Raw genomic sequence first — 17,513 nt, 5'->3', positions numbered from 1 at the left:
CCTGACAATCCAGAATAATGAAAAACTGCTGATGATATTAGATTAACAGCTGAATGAAGACAGCAGTAACTTATGAGCACATTTAATCTAACTAATATCAGCAGAAACAAAAAGGATTCATTCCACTTACCCTGTTCTGACCATGTCATCAAAGCACGTCCTGTGAAAAAAAGACAAAAGCTAAATGATATATCATGACAGATCCACAATCATAGAATCTGAACATATAATACAGATGTTTCCATTGTAATGACACATTCTCTGATTGCTCTGACAGAAGGAGGGCTGGTAAAACACGCTAAAAATCAGGCTTACTTGTGTAAAAGATGGCCGCAAGGAAGAACGTGAGCGCCAATCCGGGATGTGTGAATATCCTGATTAATCAAAGAAAACATCTCAGATGCAAAGAGTGAATCTCAAAAAAAAAAGTAAACAAAAAGATACATTAAAACTAGATGAGTGTGTGTGTGTGTGTGTGTGTGATTACCTCCATACACACTGGGCAGTTCTGCCTTGATACATTCTCGACACACTGAAATGAAGAGGACAAGCCGTAAATCAAAGCAGCCATGGGAGGAAATGTGGAGCTGTAGATTCATAATAATCACCTTGTGGTTTCCTCGCAGGTCCTGGGCTAAGCACAGATTGCACTTCTGACAGTGAAAGTATTTCTCTCTGGGCCCAATCCTGCGACAGGAAAAGACAAAGTGTTTGTGTCTGAAAGTCTGGAGTTTCTGGAGTGTCTACATCACAACTTCAGGTTGAATGTTTTTGACAGATTTGACTGTATCTTTTTATCTCCATAACCTATAATGTGGAAAAAAAAATCTAAAGAGTTACAATAATACTGTTTTATTTTTTTGCTCACGTCACAATATGTTGGGATTGTGATCACGTAATAAATTTAACTGTCCTGTTTATCACAAATCCATTAAGAAAATAGTGATTCTGTATTTCTGTCACAGAGTTCCTTCCTGTTTCCACAAAGACTCACCTGCATATCCCACAAGGCTGACAGTGGTACTGCTTCTTATCCTTGTCAAACAGGTGACAGATATCGCAGTAATACTCCCCAAACTGCACGTGACACTGCTGACAGTTCTTCTGAGCCTGGAGGAGCAGAAACCAACATTTTACCTTTTTTTCCCCGCTTTATTTTATGACTCGAGCTAATCATGATACAAATCTACAGGCAACAAATAGGTGTATGTAAATGTCTGACTGAAAGTTAATCATAAGGAGATTAAAAATGCTGCATGTTCCTTCAGAGAACAAGTAAAAGAATAATCTCTTTGCCCTCCTGTGTTGTGCACATGCACAAAATTTCCAAATGTAAACAATAACACTCAACGTGTCTATTAGTGTCTGTCAGTCTGTCAGCTGGAATTCAAAAAAGTCCTAAACTAATTTCAAGATCCTTCCCAACTGTTTTTTTTTCCATTGCCAGTTTGGCCAAACTTTAGATAACTAAAGTTCTGTAAAGTTTTCTGTTTTTTGTTTTTTTATTTCGATCGTTTCAAAGTCCTGCTACTGATGATAATGATTTGTTGCTGATTAAAAGATTTAGCTTGTCCCATTTGTAAAACCGATACCAAAGTATAACTTCACAAGATTTCCTCATTTTATTTTGTTTATTGTTTTTTGTATAGGAGTTTTTAAAAAATTACATATTCATTCTCTTGATATTACTACTTTATTCTGGTAACATTATGACTTTATTCTCATAGTGTTACAACTTTTTTGCCCTATTGCTTTTTTTTCTTCTTGTATTAGTACTACTATTTTACAAGTTTTTTCTTGTTTTCAACCTCATTATCATACAACTTCATTGTCTTATTATTAGGACATTGTTCTTGTAATATTATGACTTAATTCTCATGATTATGTTTTTTTTCTTAGCCCTGCCATAATTCTCTGTGATGGTTGTACTATTTTCCAAACCTGGAATCTACTTAGATTGAATTCATCATGAAAAGCCAAATATAATAGCGTTCATACTGATAAGTGTATATAAACCTCTGACCAGCCCAATGTTCATATGAACTACTTTTATTTCTAGGGAACTGTTTTGTTTCTGTCAAGATAATTACTGTTATAAACATAACATCAAAAGAAACTAAACATCTTCTCATTATTATTATAATTATTATTACGAACTCTCGACTTCCTTTCTAGCCTCCCAGGTGAAACACTTTGCCACAGCCGTGCCTGAGCCCCATCTTCTGGTTTTTTTTCTCATTACCTTCTGCAGGGTTTGACACTCAGAGCACCGAACCTCCTGGACTTTGAAACGGTCCATCTGGTGGTTCTCTTCCGCATCGTGGCAGAGCCGACACACGTACAGTTTCCCACAGCATGGAGCCTGCGGAACGGAAACACATCAACCTCTTACTACACTGAGGATTTACAGACTGATTTGCCCGTAAGAGTTAAAAGCTCTGATTAGGTTCAGTTAAAGACAAACTGTCCTGAATAGAAAACAAGAACGAAAACAGAAGTCTGTGTATTTTTCAATTGTGGATGTCTTGAGTGGTTAAAATAATAATGTTGGTCTTTCAGCTTGTTTCTTCCATCCAATAGCCAAAAACCTTGCTTTAATGTTTGCTAGAGAATAATCTTATAACTCAAATAAGTATAGCAACTGGATTCCTACAATATTCAGGTCAAATTTTCTGAAATTTCCCAGACTTAAATTTCCAAAGTTCTCAGTTCTATTATCCAATTTTAAGCATAAATATAAAAATTATAATTCAATTATAGACTGCATTTCTACCATCTCTATTTGTAGAAAAACAGTCTATGATATCAGGCTTTAACATCATCACTTTCCTAAAATAATGTCATTTTTTGGCTAAAGTGATTTTTGCAACAAAAAAACACACACATCTTTATTGACGAAATCTGATAAAGGCAAAAAAATTACTTTTGGCAAAAAAATGACTTAGGCGAGGAAGGTGAAGGTGAATTTTAGGAAGGTGACGATATGAAACTTCTAAAAACAGATGGTTGGGCAAACTGATCCATGAATGAATAAATGAATGAATGAGAACAACATCTTGAAATTCAAATATTTGTCCATTCTCCATTTTCTTTCCTGGAAAGTACTCAGATCAAACTCCACAGATTTAGAATAAATTTGTTCGATTGGTCTGGATCCGTCTCAGCTTTAAATTTCTCCCACTCACCTTCTTACCACGTTGAAACAACATGGCCATTTTAGCTTCCTTGCATTTGCTTTATTTTAGAATTTAACATGAAAATGTTATCAGTTTAAAAGAGTCCTCATGGATGGTATAATACTGCATCTTGCAGGTCTTTTAGACCAACAATGTTTACAAGTATCAAAGTTCAGGCTGAAACATATATATTTCTGGAACAGTCTCCTTGTTTCAACTGAAATACAACCAGGAAGAGGGAAAAAAACTTTACAAATCTTCAGAAAACACAACTTCTTTAAAACAATTTATCTGCTCTGATTGAGCATGATTCACACATTATGACAGCTTGCATATGATTTGATTTGCTTACTGATTTTGTACAGTTAATCTACTCTAGTTACTACGTCATATTTACTTGTATACTGCCTGCACAGAGGCTGGGTGCAACCTATCTGTTTTAACAAACTCCTAACAGAAGTCAAGCAAAGTGTTCAAGAACAAATCCAATGGTAAAGCTGGGTAAAAAAAAGAGAGGTACATATGGCCGCTAAGCTAACGTAGCAGTTAGCACCAGTATGCTTATGAGACAATGAATGACTTCTTTAAAGGTCCTTGCTTGTAGTGAAACTTTATGACATTATAAACGATTTACTAACTGATAAGTCACTAAAACGTTATGTAATAACACACTTATAGTCAAGAAACGTTGGAATGACTGACAGGAGAGCGCTGAGATGTCAAAACAGAAAATAACTAGACAACTAAGTTTCTACTCAAGAGGTTTCTCTTTTGCTCCGGGTACCAGAAATTACTTTTTCTAAAATTTACTCACTTTCAAGAGGCAACTGCGTACATAATGCTGACAGCCGACGGAAGAAGCCATGTTTACAACTCCAACGCCTAGCTCTTCTTCGCGTGCTTTCTGTTGCCAACCCCCTTTCTTCTTCTTGACTTTTATTTCCCCCTTCAGGTACAGCTAACAAACTGACCGAAAGGCGCGTTACCTCCATCTGCTGGACGGAAAAATAGTCACCAAAACGAATAATTACTTTAGGGAACTAGTAATTTTTTCGCAAAAATAATTGCAAAATATTTAGCAATCATTTGTACATTTGTTTTCAAATGTCAGTTTTCTAACATAAAATTTGTTAATGTTTTCATCTCAATGGATGGACTTTTCTCACTACAAACTGCAAACAGACAAAAGAGCGTATTCTGACAAGTTAACAATCAGCCATGCACTCTGTAAATTTTAAGAAAGATCACCTAGAAGAAACCATTTAAGGTTTTCCATAAAAGTACTACAGCAAACATGTGGAAGAATTTACTAAGATTAGATTAAACCAAATTTTTTGGCCTATTATGCAAAGTATTGTGTGTGGGGAAAAAAACCTAATACATGCACCAATGGTTTCACTTTCAAACACGGTAGTGGTATTATCATGGAGCAGGGATGATTATCTTTCTTCTGCAAAGATAGATATGGATAAATACAAAGCAATACTGGAATTGAACTACTGAATTCAGAACTACTGAAGCGCTACTCCACCACCATGAGCAATTCTTGAAACGCTCTGCTTTATTGGTGGATATCAAATGAATAAAAAAAGGAAAACAGTCTGCAGAAGTAACAATTACAGCCATTAAGTATATTGATATTGACTTTTTAAGAAAAAAAATGCTCAATTTAAGTTTTTTTCTGATACCGTATTTCTCTGGTTTCCATGGAAACGTGTTTAACTTTAACAGTTTAAGGTTAATGATCAGTTACTTTATATCTCTGATCCTAACTTGTCTTGACTTATCTTAACAATGAGGGTTACATCAGTTGTAGTGCTGACAGGCTTTCCCCCCATTATTATATAATGTTCTGTTACCGTAGGGCTCCGTATGTTATCAATTGATAGCGTTCCTAAAATTACAGGACCCTCCATAATTACTGGTAACCCTAGCAAACATGCACGATACACACGAACATGTTAACATGTTCCATGCCAGGAAAACAAGTTGATCAATCAAAAACAATACAGACAGCTATTAGGTTCTTTTAATAATCGTATTAGATTAATATTTTTCCAAAATTTCTGTGGAAATTAAAAAAGTTTTAATGTGTCAGCTTTATAATGACTATAAAGCTCAAACCAAATTCAGTCATTAGTTGGAGCAGTAATCTGGTACAGTACCACAACAGCTACACCATTCCGGATGTTGAAGATGGATACTCTTTGAGAACAAGCAAGCGGCGCCGCTGGTGTAGTGGTATCATGCAAGATTCCCATTCTTGCGACCCGGGTTCGATTCCCGGGCGGCGCACGTTTTTTTGTTTTTCCTTTTAGATAGAATCATAGTTTTGCTATGTTGCAGAAAACGCTTAATTTCGAAAAATATGCATAGGACACACAAATCCAACAACCGTGACTTGAAAGCGCCTTTTTTGTCTGTGGATACAAAAATAACAAATTACCATAAATCATGGGAACAATTAATTGTACAGTTTCATCTTGTGAGTGGTAACAGGGTGTGAAATTACAGTGGCCGCCATACAGATGTGATTGGAAGGCACATCTTTGTGTGGGTGAAGGAGCGTTTGATTTTAGCTTCATTTCAGCGCGCTGCTAGGCTGACGCTGCTGACGCCGTTCCTCCGCCATCTTCAACTTCCTATTGTTTGCCTCAGACGGAGAGGGGGCTGTATGCTGCGTGTGGGAGACCTGAGTTGGAGACGGATTTCATATTGAACGGAAGATATAGCCCCTGTGCTCCTGGTCTCTCGGGTTCAGTCCAGACCTGTTGTATGTCATTGGAATAAAGCCCCCTCCGAGGACTCGACCACTGAACCCTGACGATGGACGACGAACAACCTAGAACCCTGTGAGTAACTGTGGCACTGTCTATGTCCTGGAATGCTCAGGCTTCGTCTAGTTACTGCAAATGTTTCCACGTTGTTACAATTAGGAAGCTGTAAACCTTTGTCATTTCGCTGGCAATATATTTATACTTTATTATCTCACATCAAGTATGCCACACTGAAAGATTCAAAAATTTAAAATTTTCGGCGCACAAAATTAAGGTTTTATTTTCAAGTGTAAATAAACGGATCGGTAACTCACTTTAAATCGAAACTGAGTAGCTAGCTAGGCACTGCTGCAATTAGCTAAAGATGGGACACCATTTAATTTTAGTTATATAAAACATATCCGTGTTTGCATCCATTGTGGTGTCTTAAGAGTATATATAAGACGTGTGTGGACTGTAAGGAGATTTTAGAAAGTATAGTTTGAGCCACAACTTAACCCGAGGCCTGTTTGAACCGGTTAGCGAGATCTTTAGCCTAGCTAGCTGGCAGACGAGCCACGTCAACGCGCTCACAGACCGCACCGGACACCCCTGACTGCGGGGATGACCGTTTCACCAGTCGCATGTGGAAACATAAACTAATCTTTAGTTTAATAGCGCCCCATTTTTGTTATTTTTCTTTTTATATCAGAAATTGCGATGTCTGTGGCTACCCCGGCGAACTAGCCTTTGTTTGCTTGCTACTTCCTGTTTGACTGGGACTCAGTTCGCCCATCTCTCTGTCTTTGCTTGTAGGTATGTAGGAAATCTGTCCAGGGATGTCACCGAGCCCCTCATTCTACAGGTCTTCCAACAGATAGGACCTTGTAAGAGCTGTAAAATGATCAATGATGTAAGTGACTTTTTCCCTCCCATGGTTTGAGATCTCCTGTTCAAAATGTTGCTCACATGATGCCCATAAAATATCAAATACTAGAGGTGCACCTGAGGCCGATTTCCGACTTTGACTTTGTGCAACTTTGATCTGCTGATACCGATTTTAGCCCATTCCGTTTCATTTAGCACACCATTGTTTCCAACTCCTGATAAGTTAAAACTTTTAACAATTACATAATGCTTACTATGAGATAAATCATTGTTTTATACATGTACAAAACGGTCTCTTTGTGTATCAAAACACAGGAAAAACTTTCAGGCTATTACACACATATACTACAACTATTACTCTTTTCAGCAATTCTGTAATGAGTCATTACTAGTATGTGGAGCAGAGGGAACGATCGCCCAATGGGTGCTGGTGTTACACAGCTCCGCAGTTTGGTTTCATTTAATTTCTTATAGCCATGGTCAGCCATGCTAACTGTTAACTTAATTCTCAGTGTGTATTTCCTATAGACCTGGTGGACGCTCAACCGTGAGGTTTCCAAAACACTGGCAAGAACCATGATTTGATTTTGCAATTTCAGTGTTTCCGTTAAACAGTGTACAGCAAAAGACAAAGCACTTCATCCTAATGCCAAAACTTTATGTTGAGAAATGTGAGTTTGTTCTAAATTGCCATATTTCCATTAAGCAAATTTATTTTCCAAATGTCAAATGGCACAATTTTAAGGTCAATGGAAAAACACAGCTACTGATAGTGAAAATAATTGATCTCTCTAAGTAACAACTTCTACACTGAGAAGCGTTGTCAGTGCAGCACAGATGTGTCGGTGTGGTGCTTAGAAAAACAATAGGAGTTTTTAAACATTCTGACAGGTTGATCGCCGTTCAGGGTCAAATTGGTTGATTTCTTGGTGCATCTCTAGTATGAACTCATCACTGACACACCAGGCAGCTGTGTGGTGGTGTGTTTCACACATAATTAAACTGTTAACTTATGATTAGTATTATTTTACTATTGACAGACGGCTGGAAATGATCCATACTGCTTTGTGGAGTTCTATGATCACAGGCATGCTGCTGCCTCATTGGCGGCCATGAATGGAAGGAAAATATTGGGTAAGGTAAGCTATCGTATCTACAGGGTGAGTGGGGATGGGGAGTCGGGTCTGTGGGCTTTCCAAAACAGAAATGAAATCTAGATGAATCATACAGAACGTGTGAATCTGTTCTGTTTGTTTATGAGTGCTGCATCCAAACCTGTCAGGTTGGATCTGTCCAAAATGATTTTGATGTAAATTGAGTTGTTAAGGACAGTGAAGTAGAAGGTTAACATTTTATTCTGCAAAGGGCTTCATAAAGTTCCTAGGCGTGCTCACATTAAATTGTTTTTGTCCACCTTTAATGTAAAGTCATCTATTTTTTTTTTTATTTAAACACGCCCCGCCTTGTACTCTCTGCTGTCTGCAGGAGGTCAAAGTCAACTGGGCCACAACACCATCCAGCCAGAAAAAAGACACAAGTAGTAAGTACTACAAAAAAAAAGAAATGTTGTTGTGACCAGATTATCTGGTATTTCTGTTGTTCTGCGGAGAAACTTGATATGTGTGGAAGCCAGAAGAACTAACGTGTAAACCGTTTTGCCCTTCCAGATCACTTTCATGTCTTCGTCGGAGACCTCAGTCCAGAAATAACAACAGAAGATGTCAAAGCTGCCTTCGCCCCTTTCGGCAGGATATCGTAAGTTTGGAGCCTGAAATTGATTGTTGTTTTTTTATAGAAATGGACTTTAAATGAGGGACAGAATGCTCTAACTCCAGAAAGCAGCACAGCATTTATTCCTTCCAGGCTAATATCACCTACTTGTATTTGAGATTCAAGCAAACAAACGAAATAAAAAACCAAAACACAAAATTCTGAATTTTAATTTTTTTTTTAAACCCAGGGAGAGTCCAAATTACACATGCATGTTTAAACAGTATGCATAATTTGGTTATATTCAAATAAACCTGTTGCAATAAATCAATATATTGCAATTTCATTCATGGACTAAAATGAGTTTATTTGAGGGACAGAATGCTCTGTCCCTCAAACTCATTTCTCAAAAAAACATTTTTAATATGTTTTTTTAGTATAAAAACATATTAAAAATGTTTTTAAACATTTTTAATATGTTTAAAAAAAATTAAAACCAATTTTGCTTAGACTTCATAATTACTTAATTTCTAGTTTTGGTTGTGTGGTTTTTATTTCTGTTTTCTTTATTGTATTTGGTTATTTTTAATTTTTTTGAAAATGGTGTTAAATGTTTAGAAAATTAAAGTTTATTGATCTTTGAGACGGCAAACTTTTGTTATTATACCATTATTATTACATCACTTAAAGATAGTCTCAAAACAACAATATTATCATTTATCACAATCATTTTTGGGATTTGTAATCATGACTGGTCTTTACTCAAATTCATACATCCACCCTCACAAATACTTGAATAAATGTTGGTCAACTGGTTACTCCTTGAGCACTTATCTTTATATATTTGATCACTCTTCTTGGTAGAGTTGGGGAGGATTTCATATAAACTGGTTGGGTTTGTGATAAACCTTGTACCTTTGGAAAGCCAGTTTATTCCACCAGGTGTCACACTTGTAAGGAAAATGAGTTCATATGTGGCTTATTCCCATTAAGAAACTATTAAATCCATCTTGCCATCGACAAATGTCTTATAATGTAGGCATGTGATGGTGTAGATTAGTGTCTGCCTAACTGGAAAAACAAGGTCGGTCATCAGTAGAGGCAGTCTCAGTGCTGAGAGATATAGGAATGAGATTTTGCAGCCAGTGCCAATCGTTTATCTCCACTCTCAGGGACCAAAGTGACTCACAGAGGGAGTTCTATCAGAGATTATCTCCATAATTTGGAATGACCTTAACACCATCATGCATCTCTGCTCATGTCAGAGCTTCCGCCTTCCAGATCAGCCTTTCCCCATTCGGCTCCTTCAGACTAGCCAGCAAAAATGAGCAAATATCTGGAGGAACTGGAAATCTTCTGAGAGCAATACTTCTCAGTGAAACGCTGGTAAAAACATTGTTAAAGAGTTAATAGAGGAGCCATGTTGTGATGACTTCCTGAAGGCGGAGCTTCAGAATGAGCTGGAGCTTCTTAAAGAGACAGAGTTAAAATAGAAAGTAAAGTTTCTTTTAGGTTATATTTGATGTATACAGCATTTTTATAGCAAATGAAGGTAACATGTTGCATGGTTACATATGGTACTATAATGTATAATTTTCCACATAATGTATGTGTTATGTGAAGAAAACACAATACTGGCCCTTTAAACTTCAGTCTAATCCAACAAATAAAACCCATCAGAAATCGGGAGCAGATTGAGCTGTGGAGGTTTGTAACCGGTACAGTCCTCATTCTCTACTGCTCCACCCACTGATGCTGCACCTTTTGGTGAAAATGAACTTTTATTGCCAAAAAGCGTTGTTACAACAAAGAAGTAATGTTCCACATACAGTTTTGTCGTTTTTTGTGTGTGTATGTAACAGTGGTGTGAAGTGCCTGCTCCAGGTTTGTTAAGGGGTTGTGTTCTTTGTCAACAGGGATGCTCGCGTCGTGAAAGATATGGCTACAGGGAAATCTAAAGGCTACGGCTTTGTGTCTTTCTTCAATAAATGGGTAAGAAATCACTATTGTGTTGTTACCACTGTAGATTGTCAGCATTGTTGTTGAACTAATAAAATGTACCAGAGCAAAGCGGTTATGCAAAACTTTGTGGTAATTGTCGCAATAAATCAATTAAATCGTATGATAAATTAAAACGAGCTCGGTTTTCCATTTGCATGATTTATAGTTTTTCTCTCTTTCTGCCAAAAACTGGTTGGATAAAGTTCTCAGTCTGGTGCTTTGGTCTCAACTAGTTTTTTTTTTTCTGAAGGAAAATTTTGTTTAGAAGCTTTCTAATTCGATTTATTTGTTGTTCCTGTTTATTTTGGATATTTAAAATGTCTTCCGGTTCTAGTGTTAAATGTTTATTAGAATTTAAAATGTATTGCCCATAAGAGCCTCCAATCATCCCCTGTGTTTATAGCTTTTCTTTGGCCTTAAATTTAATTCAATCTGGTACTAAAAAGTAGAGATGTGCCGATCAGGTTTTTTCCTCCCGATACCGATACCGATCACCCATGAGGGCCGTTCACCGATACCGATCACATAATTATTATTATTATTTTTTTTTATCATAAACACTACCGGTTACATTATGTGGAAAAAGGAACCATGAATTCACCTTAATTTAGACAAAAACTTGTTTTTAATAACTTTTTTCAAGAAGAAAACTAAACAAAACAGGCATTGTGCAAATTGTACTGCTGTTGATAATACTATCAGACTGATAACATATGAAGGCTCAGAAGAGGTTAAATAACGCAAAGAGCCAAAATAAAACCTCTCAACATTGCCAAAAAATTCAAGTATAAAACTTAACATTCAAAGGCAAAAACAGGTTCCATTACAATGAACAATCCAGAGTTACTGAATGAAAACTTCCTGTTAGCATGGCGGCTAGCTGATTACTGCTAGCTCTGATTGGCTGTTTCTGACTGAGCGGAGTAATTATGCAGAACAGGGAGGAGAGCGATTATTTTTTTAGAGACTATCTGTCTCATGTTAGGACAGCGAAAGTTTTAATACGTATGTAAAATGTATTTTTTTAAGTTAGATGCTGCAGCTTTAAGCAGAGGTTCGGTGTGAGAGTCACTACCAGGTGGACCAGAAGCGAAGCTCCATCTGTGAAATATTACTACCTGTAGCGTAGCAGCGGTTCAACAGCGAGAGCAGAACCAGCGTCTTACATCGCAGCTCCAAGACTTAAATAATTTTGCAGGTTATTTGTTTAGCTTTCTGACCGTCATGCTAATCCTGGTGAGTGTTTGTAGCTGTGCGCTGCTTTACCTGCTATCTGATCCTCCGTATGTCTTTTTTACTGCAGTGAACCTCGATGTAGCCAAACTCCGTCAAGTATGGCATTGTTTTTATGTCGTATTAGCTTCGTTGTGTTGATGCATTTTGACCTGCTTCAATTTTCCGCAGCAACACGCAAACTTCCCTATTCACTCAGTGCGTTATAGTTACACATCGCTTAGGATTTGTTGCTATGCGTTTGCGCAGTGTGAAGAAAAGAGGAGACCAGCTGCACAGGCAGGTTGGAAATGAGATGATCGGTATCGGCAACAAGAGCCAATGATCGCCGATCACTGATCATGCACTTTTTCACGAAAATCGGCCCGATTATGATCGGTGAACGATCGATCGGCACACCTCTACTAAAAAGTCTTAAATATGACTTTCTGAAACTTGCACGAACCCTGGGTTTGCAGCTCTCGTCGATAACCTGATTGTTCGTTCTTTCCAGGATGCAGAGAATGCCATTCAGCACATGGGGGGTCAGTGGTTGGGGGGCAGACAGATACGGACCAACTGGGCCACAAGAAAGCCCCCTGCTCCCAAGGCCACCTATGAGAGTTAGTGCATATTATCATACCGTTTCGGATCACCTGCTGTGTTGAACCGATGGATTATCAGTAACGTGTGACATTCGACCCACCAGATAACTCCAAGCACCTCTCCTTTGATGACGTCATGAGCCAGTCCAGCCCCAGTAACTGCACCGTGTATTGTGGTGGGGTCAGCACAGGACTTACAGGTGGGCAAACTCCACAGTTTATGTCACTGCAGTTCTTTTTTTTTTTTGTAGCAATTCACATTGTGAGTAAATTTGTGGATGTAATCTCTGTAGTTTACACTTTTCAGACGATGTTTTAATCGTTCTTGTTCATGTTTTTGAAGACTCATCAGATTGAGATTTTTTTAAGTGTTTGTAAATTGACTGGTCAAAATGAAGCTCTTCTACGCACTAATATCTCTTATTATATGCCAATAAGTTATATATTTGTGGTGAATCACAATTCAGATGAGCCATTGAAAAGTTTTTCAGAATGATGAAGAGTGTTCTGTCGATCAGCTGTGATCATGATAACATAAAATTCTGCAACTTTATCCTGATCCTTAAAATGCAGGACATGTAAAGTCCAAAGAGGTATTTAAAAATACTTTTTGAATATGGATATTTAAGTTACTTTTCTCCACTAAAGGAGAAAGGAAAATTTTCTCAGAATTATCACTTTTAACGTCAGATTTTTTTTTTTCTTTTACCAGAAGTCTTATGTTTTTTAATAAAGGGACTTTTTTAGTGTCTTATGAGACGACTGTAGAAAAACAGTGTCTTTAGTAAGAAGCCTTTTCAAATTTGTTGTAATACAGACTACTACAGGAGATCTTTCCTTCCTACAGCCTTCACCATTTACAATCATTCTTTGAACAATCTTGAATTATTGATTTGAAACATTTAATTTCCCTTTTGAATTTGAACTCCCTTGTTTGGGAAACCAACATCTATTCTGGTCGTTAAATTAGAGCTGCAATCCCCGGTAAAACTAGTTTAATCGAATTCATTATTAAAAAATAAATAAATAAAATCAGCTCATCCTGACAAAATGCTGTTAGAAACGATATAAAAATAAACCAGGAAAACTTCAAGTTAAGCAGGTTTGCTGTCAGCCTGAGGAAATGACATCACTAGCATTTTTGGGAGCATCTAAAAGCTAAAACAATTTTCACCAATGAATACGGTTTATCTAGACCCCTGTTAGTGATCATGACCCTTTGACCCCCAGATCCAAGTCCTTAATGCTCCTTTCTGCTTCGTTTCCAGAGCAACTGATGAGACAGACCTTCTCTCCATTCGGACAGATCATGGAAGTCAGAGTTTTTCCAGATAAAGGCTATTCATTTGTGAGGTATGTGGAGTTAAACGGTTTCATAATCGTACCAGACGGATCTTATACAATACTTTATTACAGCTTTTTCAAATGAGAACTAGAACAGGTTTTTCAGGTCTCTACTGCAACTTGGACCGATTAGTTGTATACAAAGCAGTGTCTCTGTTCTGACTGAGAGCATTTGGCCTTTCTGATCTCTGTGACTTCTTTGTTTTTTTTGTCTTTAGTGAATAAGCATTTATCCAAACAACTTTTCCACGGTTCATTTGTCCAACTGTTTTGTGTTTAGGTTTAACTCCCACGAATCAGCGGCCCATGCCATCGTCTCCGTCAATGGTTCTTCAATCGAGGGCCACATAGTGAAGTGCTACTGGGGTAAAGAGACGCCAGACATGATGAACTCCATGCAGCAGGTGTCGATGCCCCAGGTAAGGATTCTGCAGAAGAGCAGCGTCTGTTAGTGGACGAGTTGTTTTCCACAGTATGGACTGACGGTCTAAATTTACCTTGTTCCTTTGGCATAGGCAGTAATTGTTGTGGTCAATGTCTGTGTAATCAGTCAGTGTATGTGATGTTGGACACAAGCTAGTATTTACAGTAACAGGACTAGCAAGTGTGAGCCTTTCTGTTGTGGGGTTAAACTGGCTCTGGTTTTATCCGCTCCTTATTTTCCTGTCAGTTTATCTTTTTGCCCAATTTGATATCGGCATACAAGTTCAGCAATTTCATATTTATACAAACTGATATTTTTTCCTTCAGGTTTAAAAAAAAACTAAATAAAAAAAAACAGCATTCACAGTTTGCAGGACACTGTAATATCCTCATTACACCAGGAGGTGGCAGCATATCAGCATTACCATAAAAATTCAAATATTTAATTCTGAAGGTTCTTCACAGCAATTGTAGTTCGACTTTCTTTCTTGTTTCTCGTTACCTTCTTCAGTTTACATTGGAAATTTAACAGAAACAGTGGAAAAGAAAATGTGAAAAAAAAAAAGAAAAAAACCCATCATGGCTCCATTGTTGCTGTTTTCCAGAACCAAAAGGCTTTAGCTCCCTCCACAGTTTCTCTCAGGTTCAAGTATAAGTATATATATATATATATATATATATATAAAATTTAAAGGGCCAGTATCATGTAAAATAGTCTTTTTTTCAGCTTAATGTCTTATGATATTCCTTCATCAAAAACATACCTATAGAGTGTTCTCTTGATTATGTCATGAATGTTTGAGAAATTCTTCAATCTCCCATGGCAACCATTCAGCTCTCCTACTTGGTTCCTTCAGACTAGCCTGCAGCAATTAGCAAACACGTGGTGGAACTGCACATCAGCTGAGATTATACGAGCTATTTCTCAGCTCAACGCTGATAAAAAATATTGATAAAAGGTTAATAGAGGAGCCATGATGTGATGACTTCCTGAAGGCATAGTTTCAAAGAGCAAAGAGATTCTTAAAGAGACATACGCCCTATTTCAAGGCGTTAAATTATGAAGTAACATTTCTTTTAAGTCATATTTGATATACATTTAGAATCATAACAACTGTAGGTAACATAGTTACTTGACTGTTCTATAAAATGACAGTAAGTGGCTGGAAAATGCATAATACTGCTCCTTTAGCGTAAATCCAGTCGGACGAGTTGATGAAACAAAAGATTGCTCTAAACCTAAATCTGCTACATGTGTCAATTCAGGGTTTAAATCAATTGGGTTGACTTTGTTTTGTTGTTGGATGTAATTCTGAATCAAACTGCATTTGAATTGGGTTAAATAAGACAACCTTGGCTTGAACTAGACTGGATATAAATTTGACTCATTTGTCCTGTAAATGGCTCGAGATGCTTGTTATAAATTACAGCTACATATTCTTGAATTCTCACTGGCTATGAAGAGAAAATGTGTTTCAGTTGTAATAGAAAACCCTTACAGGGCTCCAATTTAGAGGTTTTAATTGTTTTTTCTTAAGTAACAAAATATAAACAGAAATGTACAGGATTTCTCAGCACATTTTGCACATTTTTGTACTTCCATGTGTTTCTACTGCTCCTAAAACATCCCAACTGCTTACAAAAACACTCCGCCAGCTTTTGGCAACAAGTTAATGTTGTTTGGTGCCATTTCAAAAACCTGCAGGATGTACCATCACAAATCAGCAGACACTGCTCCTCCCCTAGCAACAACCCCATCAGCTAGCAATCCTAGCTGAGCCCCAGCATGTTTGGTCAGCAGGTTTTACCTGTTTTATGAGCAGGAAACTTGCTCTTCAGAAATTGCATGCTTGTTGGTTGTGCAGGAGACTCTACTTCTGTGTTTTTCAGATTTATTTTTTTGGTGGGTTATTGAAGCTACATGTAATTCACTGCCAACATACCATTGCTAACTAGCTAGCTGTTTTTGTGTGTCTCAAGAATAAGTGCAAATGTATTTCCAGGTGTCTGGACAAAGTTTGTACATTTCTGTGGTGGTATGCGTATTAATGTCTATTCATTATTGCCTCAAAAAGATCTCAAACTTGTGAAGTGTGTGGATGTTTGGAGTGCTGCAGAAATCCGTACTCAAGACGTCCTTGTCCGCTTTTAACCCCTGAAGCAGAACAAGATCGGCTTCGCCGCAGCCCAGCCCTACAACCACTGGGGCCAGTGGTACGGCAACGGGCCCCAGATCAGCCAGTACGTCCCCAATGGGTGGCAGGTCCCCACCTACAGTGTGTACGGCCAGGCCTGGAACCAGCAGGGCTTTAAGTAAGTAGCACGGTGGGCAGCGGGGGCTGCTCTTCACCGCCTTCTACTTCAGCAACCACAGGACTTCACCTTCAAGCAAGAACCAGCTCTGGCCACAAGAGGGAGCAGTATCACCCGACACCTTCCCTGCTCCCTCTTGACTTCCCTTCCTCACCTTTTTTAGAAGATTAAGAAATGAGCACACACCTCAACCCCCTTCTGAACTGAGATCTAACCCGCCTCAACACGTCCGTGTTGTAGCCCTGCTCCCTGTGGACAGCTCATCACTTTCTGTTTCAACAAGTTTATTTCAAAAATGTTTCAGTTCCAGTTTTGTCCCCCCCCTCGTCCCCACGACTAAATTCTAAAAAAGCAGCTTAAAAATAGAAATGAAAAATGATTTATCATGCAACTTGATGAGAGTTTAAAAATAATTCTTGTTAGTCAGGACTGTCCTTTAAAGCTGTTGATGTTTATGTCCATTCATACCATTCATTTCTTTATTTCATTGCTCTGTTTGTTTTGCTTTTCCCTGACTTGGTCTGAATATGAATGTCATGGAGTTTTGTGTTTTTAGATGTCCTATGTGCAGTGCTATGTGCACTCGACAATAATAAAGGAGAAGCTGAAAGTCTAAGCTTGTATTAATTGATCCCACTCGAAGGTGAATAGAATTATTTAAGTTCCTGTGAAAATCTGTTTCCACTTGAAACTTGAAGGTAAAAATCTCTTGAACGTTTAATAATAGCTTTACTTTCTGGTTGATGGGATTTAATCTGATCTTGTTTGAGTGAGGCGGGCCAGCTGAAGACTTCCTCATGGTGTGAAAAGAGGTCATATTTGTCAGGTCAGCGGAAATGGGATGGATTTAGTTTGGCGTCTTAAAGCTGTAGTTTGCAACTTCTGTAAAAATATTTATTAAAACTATCAATATGTAGTGACAGTGTAATATGAAATGGATAATCTGTGAAAAGAAATGATCTCCACCTCCTCCCAGAGCTATCAATGCACCTGACCAAAAACTACCAATTGGAGCAAGGAGGCGCCGTCAATCAACTTAATGTATCCCCTGCTGAATGTGCTAATGGCAGACAAACAACTTGGCT

At 37.8% G+C, this 17,513-nt stretch overlaps 2 protein-coding genes and 1 non-coding gene across 5 annotated transcripts in view; 2 read left to right on the top strand and 1 right to left on the bottom strand.

Annotated features, from left to right (window-relative positions):
- Window positions 1-4,099, bottom strand: part of rchy1 (ring finger and CHY zinc finger domain containing 1) — a 6,815-nt gene extending 2,716 nt beyond the window's left edge. Inside the window, exons 1-7 of the mRNA XM_007564742.2 lie at window positions 3,991-4,099; window positions 2,243-2,362; window positions 995-1,110; window positions 609-687; window positions 488-532; window positions 316-374; window positions 131-160 (exon numbers count right to left, since the gene is read on the bottom strand). Coding sequence (XP_007564804.1) covers window positions 131-160; window positions 316-374; window positions 488-532; window positions 609-687; window positions 995-1,110; window positions 2,243-2,362; window positions 3,991-4,041 — 500 coding nt within the window. The 5' untranslated portion in view covers window positions 4,042-4,099. The remainder of the gene's footprint in view (window positions 1-130; window positions 161-315; window positions 375-487; window positions 533-608; window positions 688-994; window positions 1,111-2,242; window positions 2,363-3,990) is intronic.
- Window positions 4,100-5,400: 1,301 nt separating this feature from the next.
- Window positions 5,401-5,471, top strand: trnag-ccc (transfer RNA glycine (anticodon CCC)). Its single transcript has one exon. It is a non-coding gene; the product is annotated as a tRNA-Gly (tRNA).
- Window positions 5,472-5,763: 292 nt separating this feature from the next.
- LOC103146722 (nucleolysin TIA-1) overlaps window positions 5,764-17,513 on the top strand; it is a 13,749-nt gene continuing 1,999 nt past the window's right edge. Inside the window, exons 1-11 of one of the 3 annotated variants that reach the window (XM_016677839.1) lie at window positions 5,764-6,028; window positions 6,749-6,845; window positions 7,861-7,959; window positions 8,306-8,360; window positions 8,488-8,575; window positions 10,447-10,522; window positions 12,258-12,366; window positions 12,453-12,548; window positions 13,617-13,701; window positions 13,973-14,111; window positions 16,280-16,428. In XM_016677839.1, coding sequence (XP_016533325.1) covers window positions 6,003-6,028; window positions 6,749-6,845; window positions 7,861-7,959; window positions 8,306-8,360; window positions 8,488-8,575; window positions 10,447-10,522; window positions 12,258-12,366; window positions 12,453-12,548; window positions 13,617-13,701; window positions 13,973-14,111; window positions 16,280-16,428 — 1,019 coding nt within the window. In that variant the 5' untranslated portion in view covers window positions 5,764-6,002. Of the gene's footprint in view, window positions 6,029-6,748; window positions 6,846-7,860; window positions 7,960-8,305; window positions 8,361-8,487; window positions 8,576-10,446; window positions 10,523-12,257; window positions 12,367-12,452; window positions 12,549-13,616; window positions 13,702-13,972; window positions 14,112-16,276; window positions 17,045-17,513 lie in introns of those variants that run through there. The other 2 variants (XM_007564740.2, XM_007564741.2) reach the window with 2 other exon arrangements.

Source organism: Poecilia formosa, unplaced genomic scaffold (genome assembly GCF_000485575.1).
Source record: "Poecilia formosa unplaced genomic scaffold, Poecilia_formosa-5.1.2 Scaffold167, whole genome shotgun sequence".
NCBI classification, from domain to species: domain Eukaryota; kingdom Metazoa; phylum Chordata; class Actinopteri; order Cyprinodontiformes; family Poeciliidae; genus Poecilia; species Poecilia formosa.
The sequence above is the reverse complement of the archived record's forward strand: the minus strand, read 5'-3'. Positions and strand labels throughout refer to the sequence as shown.